We start from the raw sequence: 22,931 nt of genomic DNA, 5'->3' as shown, positions 1-22,931 counted from the left end.
GCACCTCAGACACTGGAAGTTTCCCATGACTTGGGCGACACATATTACATTTTGAATTTTGGCGACTTACTGCAGAACCACCAGGTCTCGAACGGGGTCAGAGAGTTAGACAAAGTTGAGACAACTGCTGTTTTTTTTTTAAGCCTACGTATGTTTGCATTTAGGCTAATTGGCGCTAATGAATACTGAATTAGCTATTGGCAGTTCCTGTCTGCAGTGTACCCGTGGCTGCACCAGCAGCTGTTACTGCATCACTTTGATCCTGAGGAAAACTTAAAAAAAGTGAAGATTCACAGGCAAGTTCTGCAGCTGTAACCAGCATCTTTTTTTGTGTACATGTTGATGTGTGTGTTTTTTGCGTGAGTTCTGGTTTAGAGAAGGACAGTTTTTGACACCAAATGCAGCTCATGTCTCTCCCACTGCTGTTTGCGTAGCCTGAGCCTCGTACATCTTATTCCTCAGTTCCTCTGTAAAAAGACATCAATAAGCCACATTTTGCTCTGGGTTACAGTTTCCTTCATTCCAGTGAACATGGGCACTGTAGTTGGTTTTGACTCAGTCCTGATCCTGGAGCAGTAAACACTCACTCAGGTAACCAAACGTATTAATCGGTGGCTGAAAACAGTCCCTAACAAACGCCCTCTTTTCTCTTGTTTTAGAAACATTTGCTGAAAACTAGTGTTGAACTCTTGTTAGGAAATTATTTTTTTTTAGTCTATAAAAGCCTATAAAACAAAGTGACATTGCTCCTACTGACTTGTTTGCTTTGCTCCTTTGCATAAATGCTGACATTTCGTTGGAGCTGGAGTTAATCCAGCTCTCCGGTGGGCCGCTTATCTGGTGTTCAGTTTTGCCACAATCAGTAAGAATTAGGAGCAGGAGTTTACTGACCCAGACGCCTCCCTGAAGACAGTTCACTGACTATTCAATCCTTATTTCCAGGAATCAACAAAGACTCAGATCAATATCAATGACCAGTTTTTTTTTAAAGTATTGGAATTAGAGAGCTTCTGTGAGGCTTCATGACCACAGGAATCTTTTCAGTGCAGTTTTTCCTGTTTCGCTCGTCGACATGATGTGATGTACATCAGTGAGTGCACTGAGACCTCAGAATTATTGATCCACCCAGCAGTGAACGTTATGACAGCTGATCACCATGATGGAACTCACCTGCAGCACATGCTAGGAGGGGAACTTGCACCTTTGTCCATCTTATTAGGACATTGTGACCTAATTCCCAGAATCACTCCACCCAACATCAGCTTGAGTGGAGGACTCATCAGCCAGAGTAATTGAAAACCCCTTCTGTGGGTGTGCAGGACCTCGAATTTCAACCTGCCAAACTTCACATTTGAACAGATGCACCACAAATCCTAAAAAGAACAGTGCCAGCTTGCTGGTTGGGCAGTTTCCTCACCGTGACACATGCCGCTTGTGCCATGCCAGCCTGAATAAACAGCTTGTGCAGCAGGAAAACAAAGCAGCCTCCACCGATGGCACAGTAAACAATGGAGAGCAGTACCCACACCGTGTCTGTGACATGGGGAAGTCATGGAAATGATACTGTTTTGACTCTGCCAACATTTGCAAGTTATCCCAAGATGATTTTCACCTTTGGCCTGAATGATGGACTACTACAGTGCCTGCTGCTGCTTGATTTCACCAAAAGCCGGGATGGATTTACTTCCTGTCACAAATTGATCCGGTTTCACTCAAAGTAGAATCTGCCTAAAGGAAAAGCCTGACTAATGTCCAGGAGAACTGTTCCACAGCAGACAGCTTAACTTGTGTGAAAAACAGAGTGATACGATGGTCAGACCACAACATGAAATTCGCGCAGCCTTGAAATATGTGGGACAGGAAGCGTTAACTGGCAAATAGCCAGGCCAGAGCTCGTTAGTCACAGTGGCTCCAACAGTTTTTTTTTTTCTTTTTTCTTCATTTTGTTGTTTTCAGATAAACACGTTTATTCTCGTGGCCCTGTGGAATACCTGCCTCCTGCACTACATTTAGAGGTTTTCCTGGCTTTGCCACCTTGGAACATGCAGACCATCCACAACCCGAAGCTTCATCCTGTCGTGGTACAACAGGTGCAAAATGTCCATACGGGTTTCTTTGTTTTTCAGTTTCCTGTTTTATTTTGAAGTTCCATTCTTTGTGCATCAGTTATGGTGTTACTTCCTGTCTTTGTGATTGTCTGCCCCACCCGGATGTGTTTCACCTGTTCCCAATTACCCCTGCCTCTCCTGGGTATTTAAGTCCCTGTGCTCCCTTCTCTTCTGGTCAGTTTGTCTGTGTTTGCCCCTCCTTGCTTCTGTGGATTTGCCTCCTTTGAGGCAGTTTATGATTCCCTTGTACCTGGATTCAGCTCTGGCCTCCTGTTCTCCTGCATGACTGTCAGTTTGTTGAAGAGTTGCTACATTTACCTCGATTGCTTCTGCATGTGTCTGCATTTGGGTCCAGAAATTATGGAGCTGTAACACAAAACTGTTGTTGCAGAGTTTGATTATTATAACACACTCAGCTGGGCAACGACAGAGTCACAGTGAGCAGCTCCTTTTAGACTGCATGTAGTCATTTGATCCATTGTTCATATGCAGCTTTAATTGCGCCTTTTCCTGTTTGATAATGTGATCGGAGGAAAGCTGTGTGATTTACTGTATAATCAATATTCAACAGTTCGTGTTCAGCTTGTTCTGAGGAAACCATAATTAAAGTTTTCTTATGCCATATTATTACTTGGAAAAGAAAGCTTCTTATCCCGGATGTTACACGGTGGCTTTTATATTCAGATCAGAACTGTAGTCGCCAGGAAAATGCAGCCTGTGTCGTCCATTTTCCACACTTTTATTTTGATACGACCGACGATTGGAGCGGTACCTCTTTGAGACAAAACCGGTCACGAATCTGTTGTCATTAAAATGTCAATGTGTTAAAATGCACTTAAAACAAGCCGGATTATTTTGGTGGGAAGCTGTTTGTGGCTTATCTTTATTCACTGCCACATCCACAGTCATCAGCTCTCACTGACCACTCATAATGCACCAGATGTTTTGGACGTTAGCATTAATGAACAGAAAGTGTTAAGAAATTTCTGGTCATGCACATAATTAGGTCAGGCTGTGGTGTCCGCTTATAGCTGCACATGTTGTTTTGGTTCCTTGTGGAGCTATTGTTCCTTTGACCATATGAACTAATCAATTACACCGCTTCAATGAGAATTCATTCGATTTCCTCTAAGAAGCCTCCTCTAGCCACAACTAATGTTCTTATTCATCAAGAAGGGATTAAATGTGTTCTGCCCTCTGTAATTAAGAAGTGGAGTGAGGGAGCTTAAGAGGATTCACTTTAAAGGCTGTTTAAAAAAAAAAAAAAAAAAAAAAAGCCAGGTTCTCCAGTTAAAACACAAAATAATACAATACTGACTGAAAACAACATTTCCTTCTTTGATCACTCTAACTAAGAGGACTTACCTCGGAGAAGGCCTTTGTTTTTAGTGTGAGAAGGTAAATTACGATGATGCTTAGAAGGCTGTAGACGGCTATTTCAAAACTTGCCAACAGGAAAAAAGATTCAGAGTTGAGACAAGGAGTGATGGAGAACAAAGAAATGACTACATTATGCAGTATATGAATGGTAATGTACTCAAAAGCTAGAATTACAAGGCAGAGCTTTCACAGATGCATCGTGTACTGAATGAGCTGCACAGTGATTCATGATATGCCTCTGTGAGGATTGCAGTTTATGATTGGTGCAGTTCTAAGTGCAGTATGTTTGTTGTACTCTTTGCAGGCCTTCAGTGGAACACAGCATGTGGAGAGCATTTAATGTCAGTGAAGCTAAGAACAGATACTTGTTCTAATCTTGTTGCACAGTGTTTTGCACGTGTGTTGTGTAAGAACTCTTAAATCTGGAGGTAGATTAACACGTCTCTTAAACAAGATGCTCAGCATGTTCGTGTTCTGTTTTCTTGTGTTTATGTAAATCAAAATCATGGTGTATGTTTATGAACAGGAGTCTACAGCCATGCCAGTAGCTCTGTTGGGTTGGATTTAGTCAGAGTGGTGCTTTGAGCTAAATGCTAACACTGAGCTGCTAATGTGGTCACAGTGTAAATGCTAAAATGTTGATGTTTACCAGATATGTTACCATAAGTTCATCTCAGTTATAATGCTAACATTAGCACTAGAAGCAAAGTTCAGCTGAGCATGATGGGAAGTTCCTGGTTGTAAAACCAAAACAATGAGATGTAAGACACTGATCTGTGGGTTTGTGACTGAGCGATAACCTTCACATTACAATTGTTAGTTATTTGATCCATGTGTTGTTGATATAAAATAATTCATTACGGCAGCTTTAAAGATTTATTCAGGGGAGCTTTAACTCTTTTTAGAGCAGATTCAGAACTGAATGAGTCTTTGCCTGAAGGCATCAGGATTCCTCTGAGCCTGACTAAAAACCGACATTACCAGTGTGGAAATTAATATCTGTATTACTTTAGTCACCGATGGTTGTTACGTCCCTGACAGACTCTCATTAAAAGGAAACAAGATGATAACTAGCACAATAACAATCCCGTGCTCTGTTCAGCTTTGCTGTAGTGGTGGGAGGGTGTAATCCTGCAGGTTGCTGTGAAAAGGAATTCAGTCTCATTGACAAAGACTATTGAAACTGTGAATGTGTTCCAAAACAGCAGATTGCTCCTGTACAGCAGCCTCATTTCAAAACATGTCACTAAATGGCACTGTTTATTATTACCCCACAGAGATAAGTGAACTCTGATCAAATGATTACTAGATTAGTAAAGACAAAATTATTTAATTACAGTTTAATTACAGATAAGATGATTCACATAAGATGATTTTTCTATTGATGAGAGAGTAAACAGTAGACATCCATAAGGGCTCCGGTTCCTTATGAGGGGTATTTTTTGTCATTTTAAGCCTGTTATTTGCATGTATTAAAAAAAAAATGCTGAACGTAAGTGGAGTTATAAATAATTGTTTGCATGCCTTCAATCAGCTCTAATCAACCCATCCTATTCACACATTTGTGATTCTCCATTGCTTTCCCACTGGGTTTAACAGCATAGTTCAAGGGTGCAATAATTTTGGGCAGGTGACAAAATATCATCATGAATAAATAAATGTGGCAGTATGATGAATTACTTGCTTTATTCTGAGGGCTGTGCAAGTTGAGTTCCACTGCATAGGGATATAAATGGAAGGTATGAAATTACGATTTTTATAGTGTGAGGATAGTGAGCATGGAATTTATGGTTCCTTGAATCTGAAAACATGCTCTTTTAAGAGTTGCTACAGGTTAAGGATTTTTGGCCGATCACTGGGTACCGTGCTTGAGCCCAGTGTGAAGCTGGCGTCCGCCGAGGGTCGAGACACTGCAGATATTCTTCCATCCAAATGTTAAAGCAACTTCTGTCGCTGATTAGCAAGTTTAACCAGACAGGAAGCAGTAATGAGACAGATCATCATCATGGCGGAGCCCAAACCTGCAGACTCTCAGGCCTCTAAGGCAGAAGGCTTCATGTTCCTGATGCAGACTGAACAGTGCTTCTCTCCCCACTATCTCAAAGTTACTTTTGATAATCATCTCTCACGGCACAAACCATTCAAACAGGAGTCATCAAAGGCCTATTATTTTCTTTTCAAATCAAGAGACAAGAGGCTTTGCAGAGTAAAAGCTGCAGTGTCTTTTCCCAGTTGAACCTCAGTTGTGATCACAGCCGATCAAAACTCACTCGCCTTGTTACTGTTCCGTTCCTTAATAATAGAGCATTTGCATATCTATGGCAAAAATGCATTATGCTCCCAATGGCTTATTGTTTATAGACATGTAGGAGATGATTGCAGAAATAGGAAATAAGACTGAGTAGCATCGGCTTAATTGGATTTCTTATCTGGGCATTGTGTGCATGAAGGAATAGACCATGACTTTGAGTGTTGGAGTCACGATCCATGCAGGGTTCAACTGTTAAGCTACAGCTGTTTTGGCCAAACTTTGTGGTCTTTGGTGATTCAAACCATCTGAGATACATCTACAGGTGTGAGACAAATAAATAGTAGTTAAGAGTTAGCTTCCTCAGCTAACTGTTGATAGGCTTAGTTGGAATAGCTGTTTGATTAGCTTAGGGGGAAACAGCTAGCTTGCATAGACATGAGAGTATTATCTAGCTTAGCGTCTAACATTTGACAGGACAGTAAAAGAGTATTTGCTGTACTGTATGAGCATGAAGAGACATTGCACCGCAGGCAGATACGTCTCCTGATGACCTGACATATCAGTGGGACAGAGGGTCCGACCGCCTGCCCTTTACACCTCTCCGACCCTTTGTTTATCAAAACAGAACATAAGAACTCAGTAATTAACTTGCATAACCCATCATGTGTACAATCCATTCAAAAGATACTGAGAGCTCCAAGATGCTGGAGCCTGCCGTCAGTATGTGAAAAGGTCTAATATTACACATGAATACTTAGATACCAAGAAATATCATGTTCTGTGATTGTGCTCTGACTGACCTGTTTCATGGGAACAGTACAGAAGCAGCAGAGTCCAGCTCTCAGTGAGAGTGAGAGTGAGAAACAGAACGAGGCGAGGGAAGAATTATTCCAGCAACTCACTGTTTACATCCTCCAGCCTTTCCCTCCTCCTCTACACCTGCTCCCAGCTGGCTGAACCCAGGGATACAATGTGCAGTCACTCTAGTTATCTACACACAGCTCCCCCTGTCCTAAAGCAACAGCTGATGATTATGCTGGAAGGTTGTTTAAAGTGTGAGGGTCCTTGTTGAGGACAAGTGTTGCTGTGGGTGACTGCAAATATGTTTGGGTTGTTCATGGTCAACAGTCACGGATGAAGTTAGAGAATGTGGAAGTTCTTCAGTCTCAAAGCATCCAGTCTGATATTTGTTACGACACAGACTTTGAAAGGAAATAATATTAATGTACCACTTCTGTCTGACCTCCACGTTCTGCGTGTGAAGGTACAGTGTGGAGTAGCTAATTAAACACTGCAGGAATTACTGGCTAACTTGTGATTTAAATCATCAAACTCCATGATTCCTTCTAATCATACATAATACTGTGAAAGTGGAATTTCAGTCGGGAGCCAGATGTAGTACCAAGCTTGGTCTTTAGTGGTCCCTGGACGGTCCTGTTTGTTGGCAACCTGCTTGAAATGTGGTGGAAACATGAGGATTTAATGGAGGATTTAGGAAAGTAAAATTGATTTTGTGGAGTAGAGGCTTGTGTCTTTCTAACTTTCTGTTGTTTTTTTTTTCCCCCAAAGTCTCAGTTTGTTGTTAGAGCAGCTGATAACAACACAGCCCAGAAAAGATGTCTAACCGTCTGTTACAGCTGGACTAAAGTAAAGTTTGAGGACTGTCGTCTTTATTTTAAAGGCATTTCAGGACCACATTTACCACATAACCAGGATTTGTTGGACAGAGCAAATGTTCTTGGCGAAAGCTGAACGAAACGTCATCATTTTATATTTTCATTTGTGTGAAATTTTGTCATAATTAGCATCTGAATTCTTGAGTTATGGTTTGTGTGAGGTCCCAGCGACCTTGACCTTTGACCAGCAAAATCAAATAAGTTAATGCCTGAGTCCATGGGAATGTTTGTGTCAAATCTGAAGAAAGTCTCTCAATGTGTTTGTGAGACAGACGGACCTGAAAACTTAATACCTGCAGATACAGCTGTTGCCGGTGTGGAGGCATAAAAATCCACCTACTAGCGTCTCTAAATATTGTTTTTTTTAACATGTCTAGTTGTCTCTGCTGTAGGCTGCCAGCAAATTAGGCACAGACTCTGTGAAGTTACTGCTCCTGGCCAAGAAATAATCTGGCACGTGCACTAATTATAGAAAATTGCCACTTGTTTTTGAAATTATTATTATTATTATTATTATTATTATTGTTGTTGTTTAATTAAAGATTAAACAAGGGAAATATTGTAGAACATGATAGTGAGCTTTGAAAGTGTTTGTAGATTTTCTGCTTTTGTTTCCAGTCTCTGTGCTAAGCTTAGATAATTGTCTGCTGGCAGTAGCTTCTTCTTTTAATGGACAGACATGAGAGGGGTTTCAATTGTCTCATATAACTCTTAGGAAGAAAGTGAATTAGTGCCTTTCAAAAAAAAAAAAAGTTGAGCTCTTTCATCAAGCAAAAGAAGAATACAAGGTTAAACAAAAGTGGAGAAATACATAAAACCCAATAAAATCTACTATATATGCAATGTTGAATTAGACAAGATAAAGGCAGCAGATAAAAGCTCCACTGACAAAGTTTTCAGAGGTGATTTGAAGTATGATGTGGATCACACCACTCTTTATTTCACCGAGCTCATGACAAAGGCAGAGAACACGAGCTGCAGTATCTGTTTTGTTCTGAGGTAGAAAATGTTTGTAATATATCTCATACCTCTCTGCTGATACTCGTGTGTGCTGAGGCCTTTCAGCTCACTGAGTTTCAGGAGTGTGTGTGAATTAGTTTATCACTGAGAGGAAACTTTAAAAACTGCTTTAAAAGTACAAAAGGAAAAATGTTGTCAAGTCCAGCTGAGAAACCCGAGTCAGATTCCGCCTCTTGCTGCCTGCCATCAGATCTCTGGTTCTACTTCATTATACCAGGGAAAAAAAACTGTTACCATGGCAATGAACAATATATAGTGTAGTGCTGGTGGGTAAGACACACTGCTGATCTATGATCTATGATCTATGAATGAGTCTACTTTTGGTTTATTCTGCCACAGTATCACAGTTACAGCTGCAGCCCTCCACAACTGCTCACACACAAAGAGACACATTTAATGACTCCACAGCCGCAGTGTTTCCTGAATGAACCGAACCTGCTCACAGTGTGGAGGGGCCTGGGTTTCTCACCAGTTTAATCTGCTCCTGCCATTGTTTCCCATCCTCCTACTATGCAAAGGGTGGGACTTCACATAGTAGCCTCTTCAGTTCTACCATCACCTGGATGACTGAGAATGGCAGAACTGAAGAAACCTTTTGGATGAGAGATGAAACGTCTAGAAGAATCTCCAGTTGCCTTCGCAAAAAAATTGTTCAGAAGGTTCAGAACCAGCTGCTTAATGAGAGAGTGAGAGGTTCATTTCACCATCGACACCGTTAAAGTAATGATTGATGCTTGAGGAACTGACCCAATGAGACACTGATCTTACCATCAGCTATTAGAGGAAGGTACTGAACTGCCTACAACAGCTGGAAAAGGACAAAGACTTTGACCAACCACTGTATGTACTACAGGCAACTGTAGGACATGTCAACTGAACAAAGTGAAAAGACAAAGGCTGTGTTCACACTGGAAAAGCCCTGAGCCCTGCTTTAAGTAGAGCAGAGGGGTGCGTTTGCAGATGTGTGGTTTCATTGTTGAGACAATTACACTCTGGAAAGTCCAGTTGGGGGATTTTTGTGTTTTAAAGTCTAATGGAAGCAGCACAGTGGTTTGTAATATTCACAAACTCTGGAGAGTTGTCACTGCAGCAAATCTTTTACCCTTTGATGCAACAATCTCAGGGTAAAGAGCAGAAATACATTGTTCCCATTAGATCGTAACCCACCAGAAATTCTCACATGCATGCATGTGACAGGCCAGTGCAGCTCCTTGTCAGATGACACAGCAACGTTATGGACGGCCCAAACCTTTTAGGTTCTTTGAGCTAAATGCTAATACCATCATGCTAACATGCTGATGTTTACTTTAGTGCATTAGCATGCTTTCTTTTGCTGGTTAGTGCTAAATTCAAAGTTTTGTAAATTCACAGAGGGCTGATGGAAATGTCATTACTCATTGGAAGCCTTTTTATTGATGTTTTGTGTTCATGACCTCAACTCTCACAGCCTGGCACACGTTTGTTTAGAAACAGGCTAACGTGCAATGAAGAGACTCTTATTTTGCCTCTGTGGTAAAAGGACAAACTCATTTATTTATGTGTGTGAACAAACAGTTTTCCAAGGGACATCCAATGATGTTACTTCTTTATGTTGAAAACCTTTATTGGATTGGAGACATGTACACGTGAAACTGAGGACAGACTCAGGCCTAATTTGTTTTCATTTTTAGGTTAAAAAAAGGTTATTTTCTCTTACAGAGTGACTGATCTGCAGCAAAGAAATGGTTCAAATATTCTTCCCAGGTGCAAATATGGAGACTTGTGGTGATTTAATTTTTCTTTCATAGGGTGTAAGTAGCTTAAAAATGGATTAGTTCCCTAAGAGGTCCCATTGTGCATTTTAATCTTGTCCAAAATTTATGCTGACAAGACACCAGAGGTGTACAGAGAGCAGCTGAGGTCAGATATTGTCTATCAGGAGGCACATTTTCTAATGAAACTGTTTAGTCCTGTTTCTACAACAGCTTTAAGATTACTGCGTTTAAACAAATAACATGTAAAGTGCAAAATTGGTGTACATTAATGAAAAAAACCCCAAACAACTTTATTCCATATTTTCTGGTCCATGGTAGTAATCCACATTTCAGATATAAAAAGAACCATAGGTATGAAAATAGCATGGTCATCAGAAATGGATTGTAGATACTGGAGCCGAAGGAGCAATATCATCAAAACAACCCCACTCACAGGACACCAATCTGTTGAGGAGTACAATCTCAACACTTGCACTTGACTGTACCATTGAGTAATGAGATATCTATGTCACACTGAAGCCACAATTATGAAAACACAAAGCAGAAATAGTGTACAGTTGAGTATTGTGTATACAGTAAGTTAGATAGGAGATAATACATGTCAACAGAAACATGATTCACCACTGTTGAAACACACTGCATATAGCAAAGGTTTGGCTACAGAATGAAAGCTTGTGGCAGAAACACACTTTGTGTACAGCTGCAGACACAGGAGCTGTTAGTGAGGCTTCTGCCACAAATATTACAACAGTGGATGAAATGACAAAAACCATCTTCAAGCATTTCTAGGCTAATTATTTCTGTTGCGCTCATAGTTTCCATTTAAAGCACACTTCACAGTACTGCACTGAATACATGGAAACTGAAGCTGTACTCTTTTTTTTTTTCTTTCTTTTTTTTTCAGAAACCAGAACACAAACATTTCCTCAAACATGATTTTGACAATTACAGAATAAACTGAAACAGAAATGTCTTTGGCTTATTCGTCACAATAATACTTACGGAATGTGGCTTCAAATCAGTGCCGTCTTTGCACTGAGCTTATTGTACTTCAAGTCTCCAAATATGCACTGATGCTCTGAAAACTGAGACAACACGACAAAATCAAGTCGCAAAGTACAAAACTTTCTTTGCAAGGGGTTTACACAGCACATTAGTGACAGACAGATAAATGTAATCTCTAAATGTCTGTCACTGGCTCGGACACTCAGATGCCCTATCTGAGTCCAGATGACATGGTGCCCAGAGCTGGTTCACTGGTTCAGTCTGGAGCCACACACATGCCCGCGCTGGTCTGGAATCAAATCCAAGCCTGAATCCCCCCCTGTGTTTACCCTCTTTGCTGTCCCAGTGTCTGGAAAGATAATACCAAAAAATGTGGCTGTCCAGTTGGAAAAACACTTTGCTCAAATTCAAAAGTAAATATGGAGAGTGGAAATTAGGCTTTTCAAACTTCAAATGGTAAAAAGTGTGGACAACCAGTGGACAGTCTGATGTGACGTTTAACACACCAGCAGCACACTGAACTTATTTTGTCCAAATCTGACATCATCCTAAATCAAATCCTAACAATATATCTCATTGGCATCCATGAATGTTCTGTGTAAATCCCTTAGGTGAAGAATAACACCTGCACTCAAAATGATTTTATTTAACCTTTTTAGACGATGTTTCAGTCCAGGGTGGATCTTTGTCTCATGTAAATCCCTAAACTGCCAAAAGACAAAATCCTAATTTTAAATAGTGTCATTTTAAGTAATATAAATAAAATAAATAAAATAAAAACAGATAATTTGATAATAATGAACTTTGCAAACATCCATAGACCATCTGGAGCTATGTTCACAATAACTCTTGACCTTTTGTGTCTACGTCTTATTGAGTTAAATGTTGCAAGAACTTTCTTGTGTCTTTCGGTGTTGTGTGTTTTAGACAAGAATGAGTTTAGTTGACAGTCAGTATGATTTTAACAGTCAGGGCCCATTTGGCAGAAATGAATGTGATGCTGGTGATGAACCAGCCTGAGATCTCTGTCATACAGTGTGACTCCCCTCTCTCAGTCTGAAAAAGCAAAAGGGCCACAAAAGTGTATGTTCTTGAAACTTCAGTCACTTTTTACACCAACATGGAAACGCAAGAGTTATTATAAAGTATAGCACCACTCAGAAAACCTTATTGCATCGCCCTTCATCTGTCAGCAGAAGGGAGTCAGAACACTAACATCTGGGCTCCACAGAGTAATGAATCAACAAGCACTGCAAAACAAACACCGACTGTAAATCTGCTATAAGACAATAGTTTTGCATCCACACTGTGGCCAACAAAATATCACGTGGCAGTTTAACATTTTGTGGTGATTATAAAGTATGGTTACTGGCGTAAATACCAAAGAAAAGAATCAAAAAGACAGAAGAACTGCTGTCAGTGCTTCGTGTTTGTTGAGGTGACATGGTGAGCATGTGTGTTCAGGTATGTGGCTGCATCCGTTTTCATTCAGCATCTTGTTTGTCTTGTTTGCAGGCACAGTAGGCGACACTTTACACCAGTGCTGGCGGAGTTTACTGTTCCTCTCCACATGGTGAACGCAACATCAGCCCTGGTAAGTGCTAAATACACAATTCAAAAGCCAGTACTTTATAAACGTATATATGTACTATATCTCTTTTTCATCCAAAGTGTTCCACCACCGTACTAAACTGTATGTGCATTATCAAAACATATTAATATAAGGGTTTTAGGGTCGCTCACTTGCCTGAAAACATAAATGACTGGGCACATATGTGAAATATTTGGCAGAAACATAGAAAATATAATAAAAAGAAAATAGCTCAAAAAGGGATATAAAAAGTTCCACTTAAGGAAACTGCCCAGGGCAAAGAGGCAGCCTTCACTGAAGTGAGGTCTTCACCACGCTGAGGTTATTATCGGAGGTAAATATGTATTTCTGCTGATCATCTTAGCTCTGGGCAGGCTACACTAAGGCAATTCAACGGTTGCTGATGCCAAGTCTAAACACAGGGAAATCAAATTATGATACAAACAGTCCATATTAAAACTATAATTCTGTCTACCAACGTATTACAACTTCTTCAGGGTAATGTTTAATTGTCTGTTGCATGCAAACAAGAGTCAACAGCCAAACAGAGATGACGGATCCTAATGAGTGGGATTATCATATTTGTGCCTGAAGTAATGTACAGATAACACCCATTATATTTAATTTGGGCGTCCTGTTCACCAACTGCGTTAGGAAAAGAACTGCAGGGTCACTGTTAGTTTAACAGCTGAAAGAAGAAAAGACAGTTCTTTTCCTGTTCTCTTTATATATTGTGTGCTAAGAGCTCTGGCAAGAAGTAGCTGTTGTGCAACACCAATGTGTGGTGAGAATATGTGTAACATCCAGAAGAATAACACATGAGTTGTATGCATGGCTGCCTTTGTTCTGTGGGTGTTTCATCTCAAAGGGCCGCAATCTGTAACAATGCAATTGATGGACATAAAAAAACTCCTTTGTTATGTCTGCTGTCTGGAATTATATTTAACTCCTAAAGCCTTCAGCATTGATGTAGAGAGAAAAATATGGTCCCATATATGACTAATATCAAATAAACCACTCACTGATCTCATTTCTCTTAAAGGAATAGTTTGACATTTGGAAAATATGCTTATTTGCTTTTTTTTTTGCCAAGAGTTAAGTGAGAAAATTGATAGCACTCTTATGTCTGTACTCTAAATATGAAGCTAAAGCCAGTAGCCGGTTAGCTTAGCATAACATAAAGTCTTGAAACGGGGGGGAAATAACTAGTCTGGCTCTGTCCATGTAGAAAATAAAGCTCACAAATGAAGACAGTATAGCTTGTTTGTTTATTCCCGACATAAGCCCAAGTGCTGGTACACAAATTTTCAGTCTTTATGCTAAGCTAAGCTAAGCTAAGCTAAGCTAAGCTAAGCTAAGCTAAGCTACGCTACGCTAAGCTAACTGGCTGTTTTCTTTATTTCTTTAGCTCTTTTATTTAGAGAGTGGTACACATGAGAGTGGTATCAGTCTGAGAATGAGTAGAGAAGCATCAAATATCCTAAAACTATTCCCTTAAGGGTTTTTAAAACATCTCACTGAGAGTCTACATGAGGCTGGTGTTCTGCGCTCAGTTTCCTTTGGTACGCATGCCAGTTATGCCAGTTACTGAAGGGACTTTCCCATAACAATTTTATTTTCTATTGAGCCCCTGGGTACACACCAAGGATACCACAACGAGAAATCTGTCCCTGTACAAACACACAATTAAAGAAAATATAAAGAACCATTACAATAACTCACTTAACATCCTAAAATGTATTAAAATTTGCCAATAAAGCACAAATGATTACTTCTGCTATAAGTTTATTCAGATCTTCCTCTTCCCTGGGAGCCAATTTATTTATTATAATTTATAGGGGTACTAATAGTTTTGCAAGCAGGAGGAATGAGTCATGCCTAATGGCTGAAAGTCGGTATGAAGCGATAAGAACCTAATGATTCTTCATGTGGTTGTTACAACAAATGGCTGTTTTATAAATGTAACTCAAAGCTCTGAATGAAAGCAGCCATAGTCAGTCAATGCCAGGCTCTTGTATTTCTCTATAAATCATTTTTCCCTGATTAATATAGCAGATAGTATCTACCCCTCCAGAGGAAGGCACTATGAATGGTTTGAATGTCCTTGGATTTTCATCACCGGGATTTGACTGATAGCTGGATAATAACGTGCCTGTACATTCCCTACAACACAAGTCATCCTCCTGATTGAGAAGTTTGGGGTAGCAGTGCAAAGCACATTTCCTTCTTTGTCTATGTGATGAGCACACAGTCCATCCTGTCCTCCCTGCCGTCCTGCTTGGCGCAGACACACTGTGTTTTCATCAGGTAACTGTTTCAGGTGCCACAGGAAAGAGTTTATTTGGTGTTACCCTTTTATTAAGCTTGAATCTCCTCTGTTAAATTGTGCTGTCCTCGTCTTGAAACCAAACAGGCTAGGCTGTGGTGTGCTAAAGGTAGAGATAGCCCACCCAGTAGACGATATTGAACAGTAAGAAGGAGGTGGGAAAAAAGACACGCGAGTATGCGTCCAGTTCAAGTAGATCTATGTGGACACGTCCTTTTCTCCATGCTCCTTCTTTACACTCCTCAAAGCAGCAGAAGAAGCTCTGGCAGTCTTTTCCATCCAGACACTCGTAGACACAGGCGTCCTCAAAGTCCTGCCAGTACATGGAGTTGTTTAAAGCGATGACAGTGTGTGAAGGTCGCACATCCAGGACAGAGTAGTTCTGAGGGGAAGAAGAAAAGTCAGTCGTACAAAAGCACAGGAAGCAAAATGGATTTTTGAGTAATGCTCAACACATTAATGTGTGTTTTCTTTTTTCCCTGGTGAAAACTAAGTTGTTTATAGGGTTCTTAGGGGGGAACATAAATAGGTCTGTTTTTAGTTTTTTTTAGCTGAACAGAGCTTGTTACTGTAAGAGACATGAAAATTATATGTTTGCATTCATCTATTTTTTTGTAACAAGGCTCATACCTGTCTATATTTTATTGAGCCTACACCAGAGAAGACTAAAACATGACATTAAAGGTGCAGGTTCTGGTAGATTCGCGTTTCACAGTTCACCTTTGTTCAGATTTGGTTGTGCACATGTACATGTGTGGCTGACAGGAACACAGATGCTGTCGTGCATTTCATGTCTTTGTTTAGTCCTGCAATATACTGTAACAATAACAATATACTGTATACTGTACTGTAACTGGATCCTACACTTATCATAATGCAACGGGATAGTGTCCTTTCATTAGACCCTCACTGCCCAGTAAATAAGCACATCTTTTAAAATCCATGTCTCCAGTTTGCAGTAAAGCAGTTATGGGGATAGATAAGATCTAATGTGCATAAATCTACATACAGAGAAACAAAATAGCCAAAGGAAGTAACTAGATACAGAGAAGTATTTTTAAATAGACTACCTGACCTTCTGTTTGTAATAATATTGATTTACATGTATAACTACACTGTAATTGTCCACATCAAGATCATTTTCCTTATCTATAACCTTATGTATTTGCAGTATTAATACATCAGATGCATAAAAACAAACCTGAAACATCCTGACAATTGCATGTGTGAAAATCAAATTTTTAGATATTAACCACTGGTTGAAGATATGTATTGTAACCTGAGAAATCCCTGTTAAACATTAACAGATAAAACCTACACTGGGTTAACTTAATTCAAGCAGGAGATACATAGCAACAACTGATATATAGCCATATATTTTAACTTTAAATACAACAAAAATAATCTCATTTTGAAAGCCCAGTGAGTGATGGTTTTATGCACAGAACATGAGATGACAGTCTGTGCCCCCCCCCCCCCCCCCCCCCCCTCAGTTGTTGATGGACTAGAAAGGGCCTGTCTGTCTTGGAAGCTTGTTCAGACTGATGCAGTGTCCCTTAAAATAGTAACAGTCTTATCAGAAGAGCTTATAAAGGGCAGCATCACATCATCTGAACCCTGAAAGGTTTTCTCACTTCCATCTTGTGCTAACAAAACCAAAGCATTATCAGAGAAAAGCTACTTTTATAACAAGTGACAGTAATACTGTACATGAGGGCATCACCTCAGTCTACATTTATATTTTCCTATGAGTTCACTAGTAGGTGAATTTAAGGAACACTGCTGCAAGAATATTTAAAAATGAATCCAGGGCAACTTACTGATCTTTTAGGTTCCATGCAGCTGGGTCGTCTGGTGCTGTATGAGTAGTAATTTAATGTTGCGTACTCCATCAGAGCAGCAAAGACAAACAGGAAGCAGACAGTGACGAAAAGGTCCATGGCAGTGACATAAGACACTCGGGGTAGTGACGTCCTGGCCACAGTACTGAGAGTAGTCATAGTCAGCACTGTGGTTATACCTGAAGGTCAGAAGAAAGGACAAACAATTAGTATTCATTCGAAGTCATGTCTCTGGCAACCTTGCAAATGTAAGTCGAACCTCCAGTCTCCTTTTAGCTCCTTTTTCTGTTTCCCCGAACTCTCGAGGGAAATATTTCTCTTTAGGTGCTAAATGTTCAACGGGCAAGCTAACTTAGTCTTTCTGCTATTTCACTGGAAACAGAGAAAACTGTCTGCTGTGCATGAGGCAATGATGAGAGCAGCGAGCGTGAGCCAAAACAGCATAAGTATCAGGCCAAAACTGTGAGCTGAAAGAGGCTAAAATGCTCTGTTTGTCTTTATATCCAGCTCCTCTCACATTAAACAGTCAGGGATTTTCTGGGACTACACAGTGCTACAGCAAACATAAGAATACTGATTATTGCAGCTTTAATGCGTGTAAAAGCATTTATTATTGCATTTATGGTAAAAGTAACCGTATCTGTATCTGAACAGTGCCACAGCGCTGCTAAGTTAGATGCAGATGTTGATTTGCCTTTGCCATTTCTCAAACATCTCTGTATGATTTCATTTTTTTTCCTCCATCCCTCCTCCATGAGCATTATAAAGATGCCTATAATAAAAAAAAAAAAAAAACATCTGGGACTGTTTCACCGAGGTTCCCATGGTAACAAGCTGGCCCCATCTATTTCAGGCGGACATCTCACACTTTTCCTTTAGCCTCTGCTCGCCACAGTGATTACCCTCACTGCTGATGCTGTGGCACAGATTCTGGAGTTTTTGCTCTCATCAATAGAAGGAGCAGCAGGCTCGAAGAAAGGAAACTCTCAGACACATTAACCTTTACTGACAGCTTAATGTGGATGAAATTGTGAGGCTGGGTGTATAACATACTGTAGATGCTTTGAGGGCCCAATGTATGTGACGGCTTTCCTAAAAACATAAGCAAGTGAAGTGTGTGTTAACTTGCTACAGAGCGATGATAGTGCTGTGACTAGGCTGTGTTCTCAAACCTGAACTGAAAGGTTTGCTGCCCCAGGCTGACTCACCCCAGTCCTTTTCTACATCTAAGGGCTTTATCTTTATTCCCCACACTGGCTTGTCTTGCCCCTGTACCTTTACAATCAGCCTACATCTCAGATCCATTCATCATCTTCATTCTTTCTGCTGATTTGAATGCAACTGATCCAGATGCTTTAAAGAGAAGATGACAGATTAATGGCACTCGTTATTCATTTTCTACCTCTGTCCCTTTCATCAGTGGTGAATGTACAGTATCGAACACAGTGGCTGTGCGCTGATGATACAACAGCAGGGCAGAGTGTGACACAGAGTGGCTGATGTTTTGTTGACAGTGGCTCGCCACTGAGAGAGGGCACAACATATTATGTGTTTCCATTAAGAGCTGAGTGAAAACCATGCATTCATACAAATCATTCCAAAGGCAAAAACATAATTTCTTATATTTTCTTTTAAATCTAAAAGTTTCAAATTGCTGTACTTAGAGTGGCAAACTTTCCCATTTCTTAATTGAAGGCCTGGGGAAACACAACCTCACTCAAACATGTGAATTATGGTCAAAATGTAAACAGAGAAAAATGGATAAAATGTGAACAGAGAAAAAGAAAAAAAAAAAGACAAATCATTTACCTTCACCAGAATGTTCCACAGCACTGCAACAACAACAAATAGAGAGTGTGTACAAAAGAGAGAAGAAGCAGATGGAGTAACTCAAGTGGCAAATAGCCGTGTAGTATAGATAACAGCACATAAGGACAAAGCATATTCAATACAAAACATGATTAAAATGTGAAAATGGAAACTGAAAATTGGTTGGTAGTGTTTCAGACGTACACCTTGTCCTAGTATGGACAGACCTCCTGAAGAGCACTAAGTCCACAGTACCTAAAGCCGTTCTGGCTGGTGTGGCATCTTTTTTGATCCAGAAGGACACCCAGGACAGGACCACGGTGAGGATGCAGGGGATGTAAGTCTGGATGGTGAAGTAGCCCATTCTTCTACTCAGGTCAAAGTACACTGTCATCACCACATAGTCCCCTGTGTAAATGAAAAAAACTTCTTCACTCTCAAGACAAATGAACAAACTCTATCTATCTATCTATCTATTATCTTTACCATCTTTATGCCACTGATATCAGTTTCACAGTTTACTGTTCACTCTTCTAACATAATATCAAGGTAATACTGAGTTTACTGCTAAGCCAACATTTCCTGGTTCTGCTTCACATTAAAGACATTCAACTGGCGAAACATGGTGTAGCTTTCGTTGTAGTATCAAACTGCGTTTCATGTTACCACGGTAACCATGGCTGTCGCCAGATCAACCAAGCCTGACGTCTTAAGGATCACAGCTTTAAACTTGATATTTTTCAGAGATCTGAAATGTGAGAATTTTGTACAGTAAAGGAAATTTCTTAGCAACGAGCTGGAGCAGAGCGTGATGATGTCGTCTTAATAAGGACAGCTTGCTCAGCAGGGCACCTGTGAAACAGTCTACAGAAGAGTCATTGTGCAAAACAAATTAAAGTGGTTTAAGAAGTGATTCAGTGCAGTGCATGGCAGCAACAGATGGAGAAGAGGAGAGACAGAGTTGTGTTTTTGGGACTTGTACTTTGGACCTTTTGCAAGCTCAGTGTAAACAAGAAGATTATGTTATATAAGTGATGACAGGACAACAAGTGGTCTGACTAATGAATTTTTCCTTTTATCTTACGAACTTTACACAAAAAAAATCATGGAATTGACTTGAAGACCTCAGCAGGGGCTTATCAAAAAGGCAGTTTTTTTTTTTAACTGACAAACTTAATTGAATTGTGGTCAGTAGTATTTCGTACGCAAGGAAAACTCTATGAACAGTAACTTATTTCTCCGCATATTTTTCACCTCAGGTTTGCAGTTACTTTCAGATCAAATTTGGTTTGATAGTATGTGTTTCCCAGTGTGACAGTTATCTAACAACCTACATTTCTCCTCTTTGCAGCAGCTTGGCTGCACTTCAGTTCAGAATGAAGGAATGATAATGAAAAAACTGGTGTCTGATGTGTGTGCACACCAAACATAAGTACATTTTGAGTTTGTTAGCAGCGTGTCTGCAAATGTTAAACTTGTGATACAAACAGTGCCTCTTACCTGCCGTAGTCTTTATAATGTCTGTGGTGTTTCTCAGGCCCATAAAATCAAACTGGTAGAGACGCCAGGACTTCTGGTCAGCTGCCTCCACAGAGTTCTTCCTCCACTTGTAAATCATCTCATCTCGTGGGTATCCATCTGTAATTACACAGAGCAGGTGTGTGTGACCCTTGGTGCGACATGGCACATCCTAATGATGGATACCCTGTGCAGACACACCTAAGGCCACTCAGGGCAACATTTGTCTTGTGCTGGAGGCTGGCTAATGAAAAGACAGTCTGGAACGAAGACAGAAGCAGAAGGAAAGTAGATTAAATGAAAGCTTTGGTTCAATAATGTACTGAATCCATCTTGATGTTGGGCCTGACCTTCACATGATGTGCACGGAGCCTGGGAGTGCTTTTACAATCGATCATGTGAGGTTAATGATGGGTTAATGATTCCATTTCTGCTTTGGTGTCGCACAAGCCTGAATCTTTCCTGTCTTAAACAGACACATAATCATTTTAAGTAGAAAAGCTAACAAAATTATGATCTTGCCTGATAGCAAATTGATGTAATAGGCTTTCAATTAAGAAAAACATTAACTGTGAGGGAAGACGTTGCCCAAACTACTAATTGTTTTCAAACATGCTTGATGAATGAATTCCATTAACATTTGCCACAGTTCCCTCGTTTGCTATTAATGATATCATTAAAGATTCAGCAATTGCTTTGAATTCAAAATTCTCAGAAAATAAGAGCTTACTGTCGAGAAGCGCTCTTTAACTGAGCAAACCTTTATGAATGACAACAATGCATGGGCAACACTCTGGAAGACATTTGCATAAAACATTAGTAATGGGCCCAAGGCGCAATTCATGATGCATTGTTAACAACATTTATAAAAGTTAATACACATTAGCCTAACAGAAAGACACAGAACTTCACATAATAAGTGTTGTTTTACGCTCACCTCGGTGGCGTTGGCCACTCTGACAATATTTAACGTGAGCTGATAAAAGTCAGAAGGTAGAAATTTTTCTATGTGGTTTTTTCAGGTCTGTCTTAAAGCAAGAGTCAAATACTCATATGAACACTGAAACACTTTTTTGTCATTTGATGCATCAACAGGCTGAGCTGGTCAAAACAAATATCTTCAGATGTTTGTCTGTCTCTTTTTAGTACAAAATTCCATGTTTGTGTTTCCCTGGGCAGCGTATTCGTGCTGAGCCACGGTGGAGGACAGTAACACAAAAACTTTTGGAGATATTCCTTTGATTTAACTAAGTCAGACTGTGAAACCAGAAAACTGCAAGTTTGCAGATCTGTAAGTGTGATTCTGATTGGCTGACACAGACAGATGAAACTTGTCATCTGAATTGTTTTTCTATTGAAGTCTGTTGTACAGCTACAGTAACTGCACTTTAATCATCTAGATGTTTGGTTAGTTTTCCATTTAAAAAGAGAAATAGGTCACTGTCTCAGTGTGGCAACTCAGTGGAAATATCCAGTGTAAAAGGGATTATCACGACCATGCACTAGAAAGATTAATTTACAACTGCAGGAAATTGGATAGCTCTCAGTATGAACCTGGAAATGAAAAGGTCGGATTGTCAAATAACATGTAATACTATGAGTCAGCAAGTTACTGAGAGTTTCAGAGTCCCACTTCAAAATGTACTGTGATGGAGATGTGTCTCTAACATGGAAGTACAGACCAAATATCACATTGTGTTCATTAATGCAGAAATGTTTAGCTATTTTCACCCAATCACATGTGCTGCAAACAAAATGTGGCTTTAAAGTGTTAAAGTGATTAAGTGTTAAACTATTGTAAACCTGAACATGTTTTTATCCACTTTTTTTCTTTAGTATGAGCAACATTAGCATTTTTACAGGGTTTCTGTTGTGTATACATCACCACATGAATGTAAGTCCATTGTTTACTTCCTTTCAGCTTTGCTTAATATCTGGCTCTGACTGCCAGACGTTCCTCTTTGTCAACTAGTTAGTCACTAACTTCGTCCGCCTGCGGTTTGATGCAGGCAAGTCGCAGCTAGTTGGTTTATAATTACTATTTTATTAGAACATTTTCAGCAGCTGACTGCTGTGGCTGGAAACGAGGTTAACAAGAGCAGAAAGGGAACAGTCATCATCACTACTGTTAATTTCAAAATACTGATTATGGCAGCTTTAATAATGGGACAGATTTTCTGAAAAATAACAATTTAGAGAAAAAAAATCCAAGAAAAACATAACTGAAACAAAAAAAACAAAAAGATCTATTTCCTCCCAAATTACTTCTACCTTCGAAAACACCCTTACAAGTTTTAGTGGATCTAGTATTTTAATTATCTGCAGAGTATATACTGTGCTCTCTTTATGTCTGCCTATTTAATTATGTGGCATATTTGCATCAAACTCAGTTGGTTATTCCAATCCCTCAGATGCATCATGGCTGTAAAGATGTGCAAATCGGGCTTAATCAGAAAACAGAGATGTTGTCATGGAAACCAATGCAACTTCTGGTTATTTTCTTAGGTAAGGAAATGGGTCTAATGGATCACAGCAGGATGGGTCCACGGACGTTGCAGTGCAGTGAGCAGGTTTTAAGGCTGCACAAGGTGCAAGAGCCTCTAACACTGAACCACTCTCTAATTTTGATAAAAGATCTGAGAGGCCATTCTA

The 22,931-nt window shown here is 39.9% G+C and overlaps 1 protein-coding gene across 3 annotated transcripts in view; it reads right to left on the bottom strand.

Moving 5' to 3' along the window:
• Positions 1–15,214: 15,214 nt before the first annotated feature.
• The window catches only part of LOC121183307 (gamma-aminobutyric acid receptor subunit gamma-3), a 36,602-nt gene continuing 28,885 nt past the window's right edge, over positions 15,215–22,931 (bottom strand). Inside the window, exons 6-9 of one of the 3 annotated variants that reach the window (XM_041040329.1) lie at positions 20,262–20,399; positions 19,017–19,169; positions 16,890–17,131; positions 15,215–15,493 (exon numbers count right to left, since the gene is read on the bottom strand). In XM_041040329.1, coding sequence (XP_040896263.1) covers positions 15,215–15,493; positions 16,890–17,131; positions 19,017–19,169; positions 20,262–20,399 — 812 coding nt within the window. Of the gene's footprint in view, positions 15,559–16,889; positions 17,132–19,016; positions 19,170–20,261; positions 20,400–22,931 lie in introns of all 3 variants that reach the window. The other 2 variants (XM_041040328.1, XM_041040330.1) reach the window with 2 other exon arrangements.

This window comes from Toxotes jaculatrix, chromosome 6 (genome assembly GCF_017976425.1).
Source record: "Toxotes jaculatrix isolate fToxJac2 chromosome 6, fToxJac2.pri, whole genome shotgun sequence".
In the NCBI taxonomy this organism is placed as follows: Eukaryota; Metazoa; Chordata; class Actinopteri; family Toxotidae; genus Toxotes; species Toxotes jaculatrix.
The sequence above is the reverse complement of the archived record's forward strand: the minus strand, read 5'-3'. Positions and strand labels throughout refer to the sequence as shown.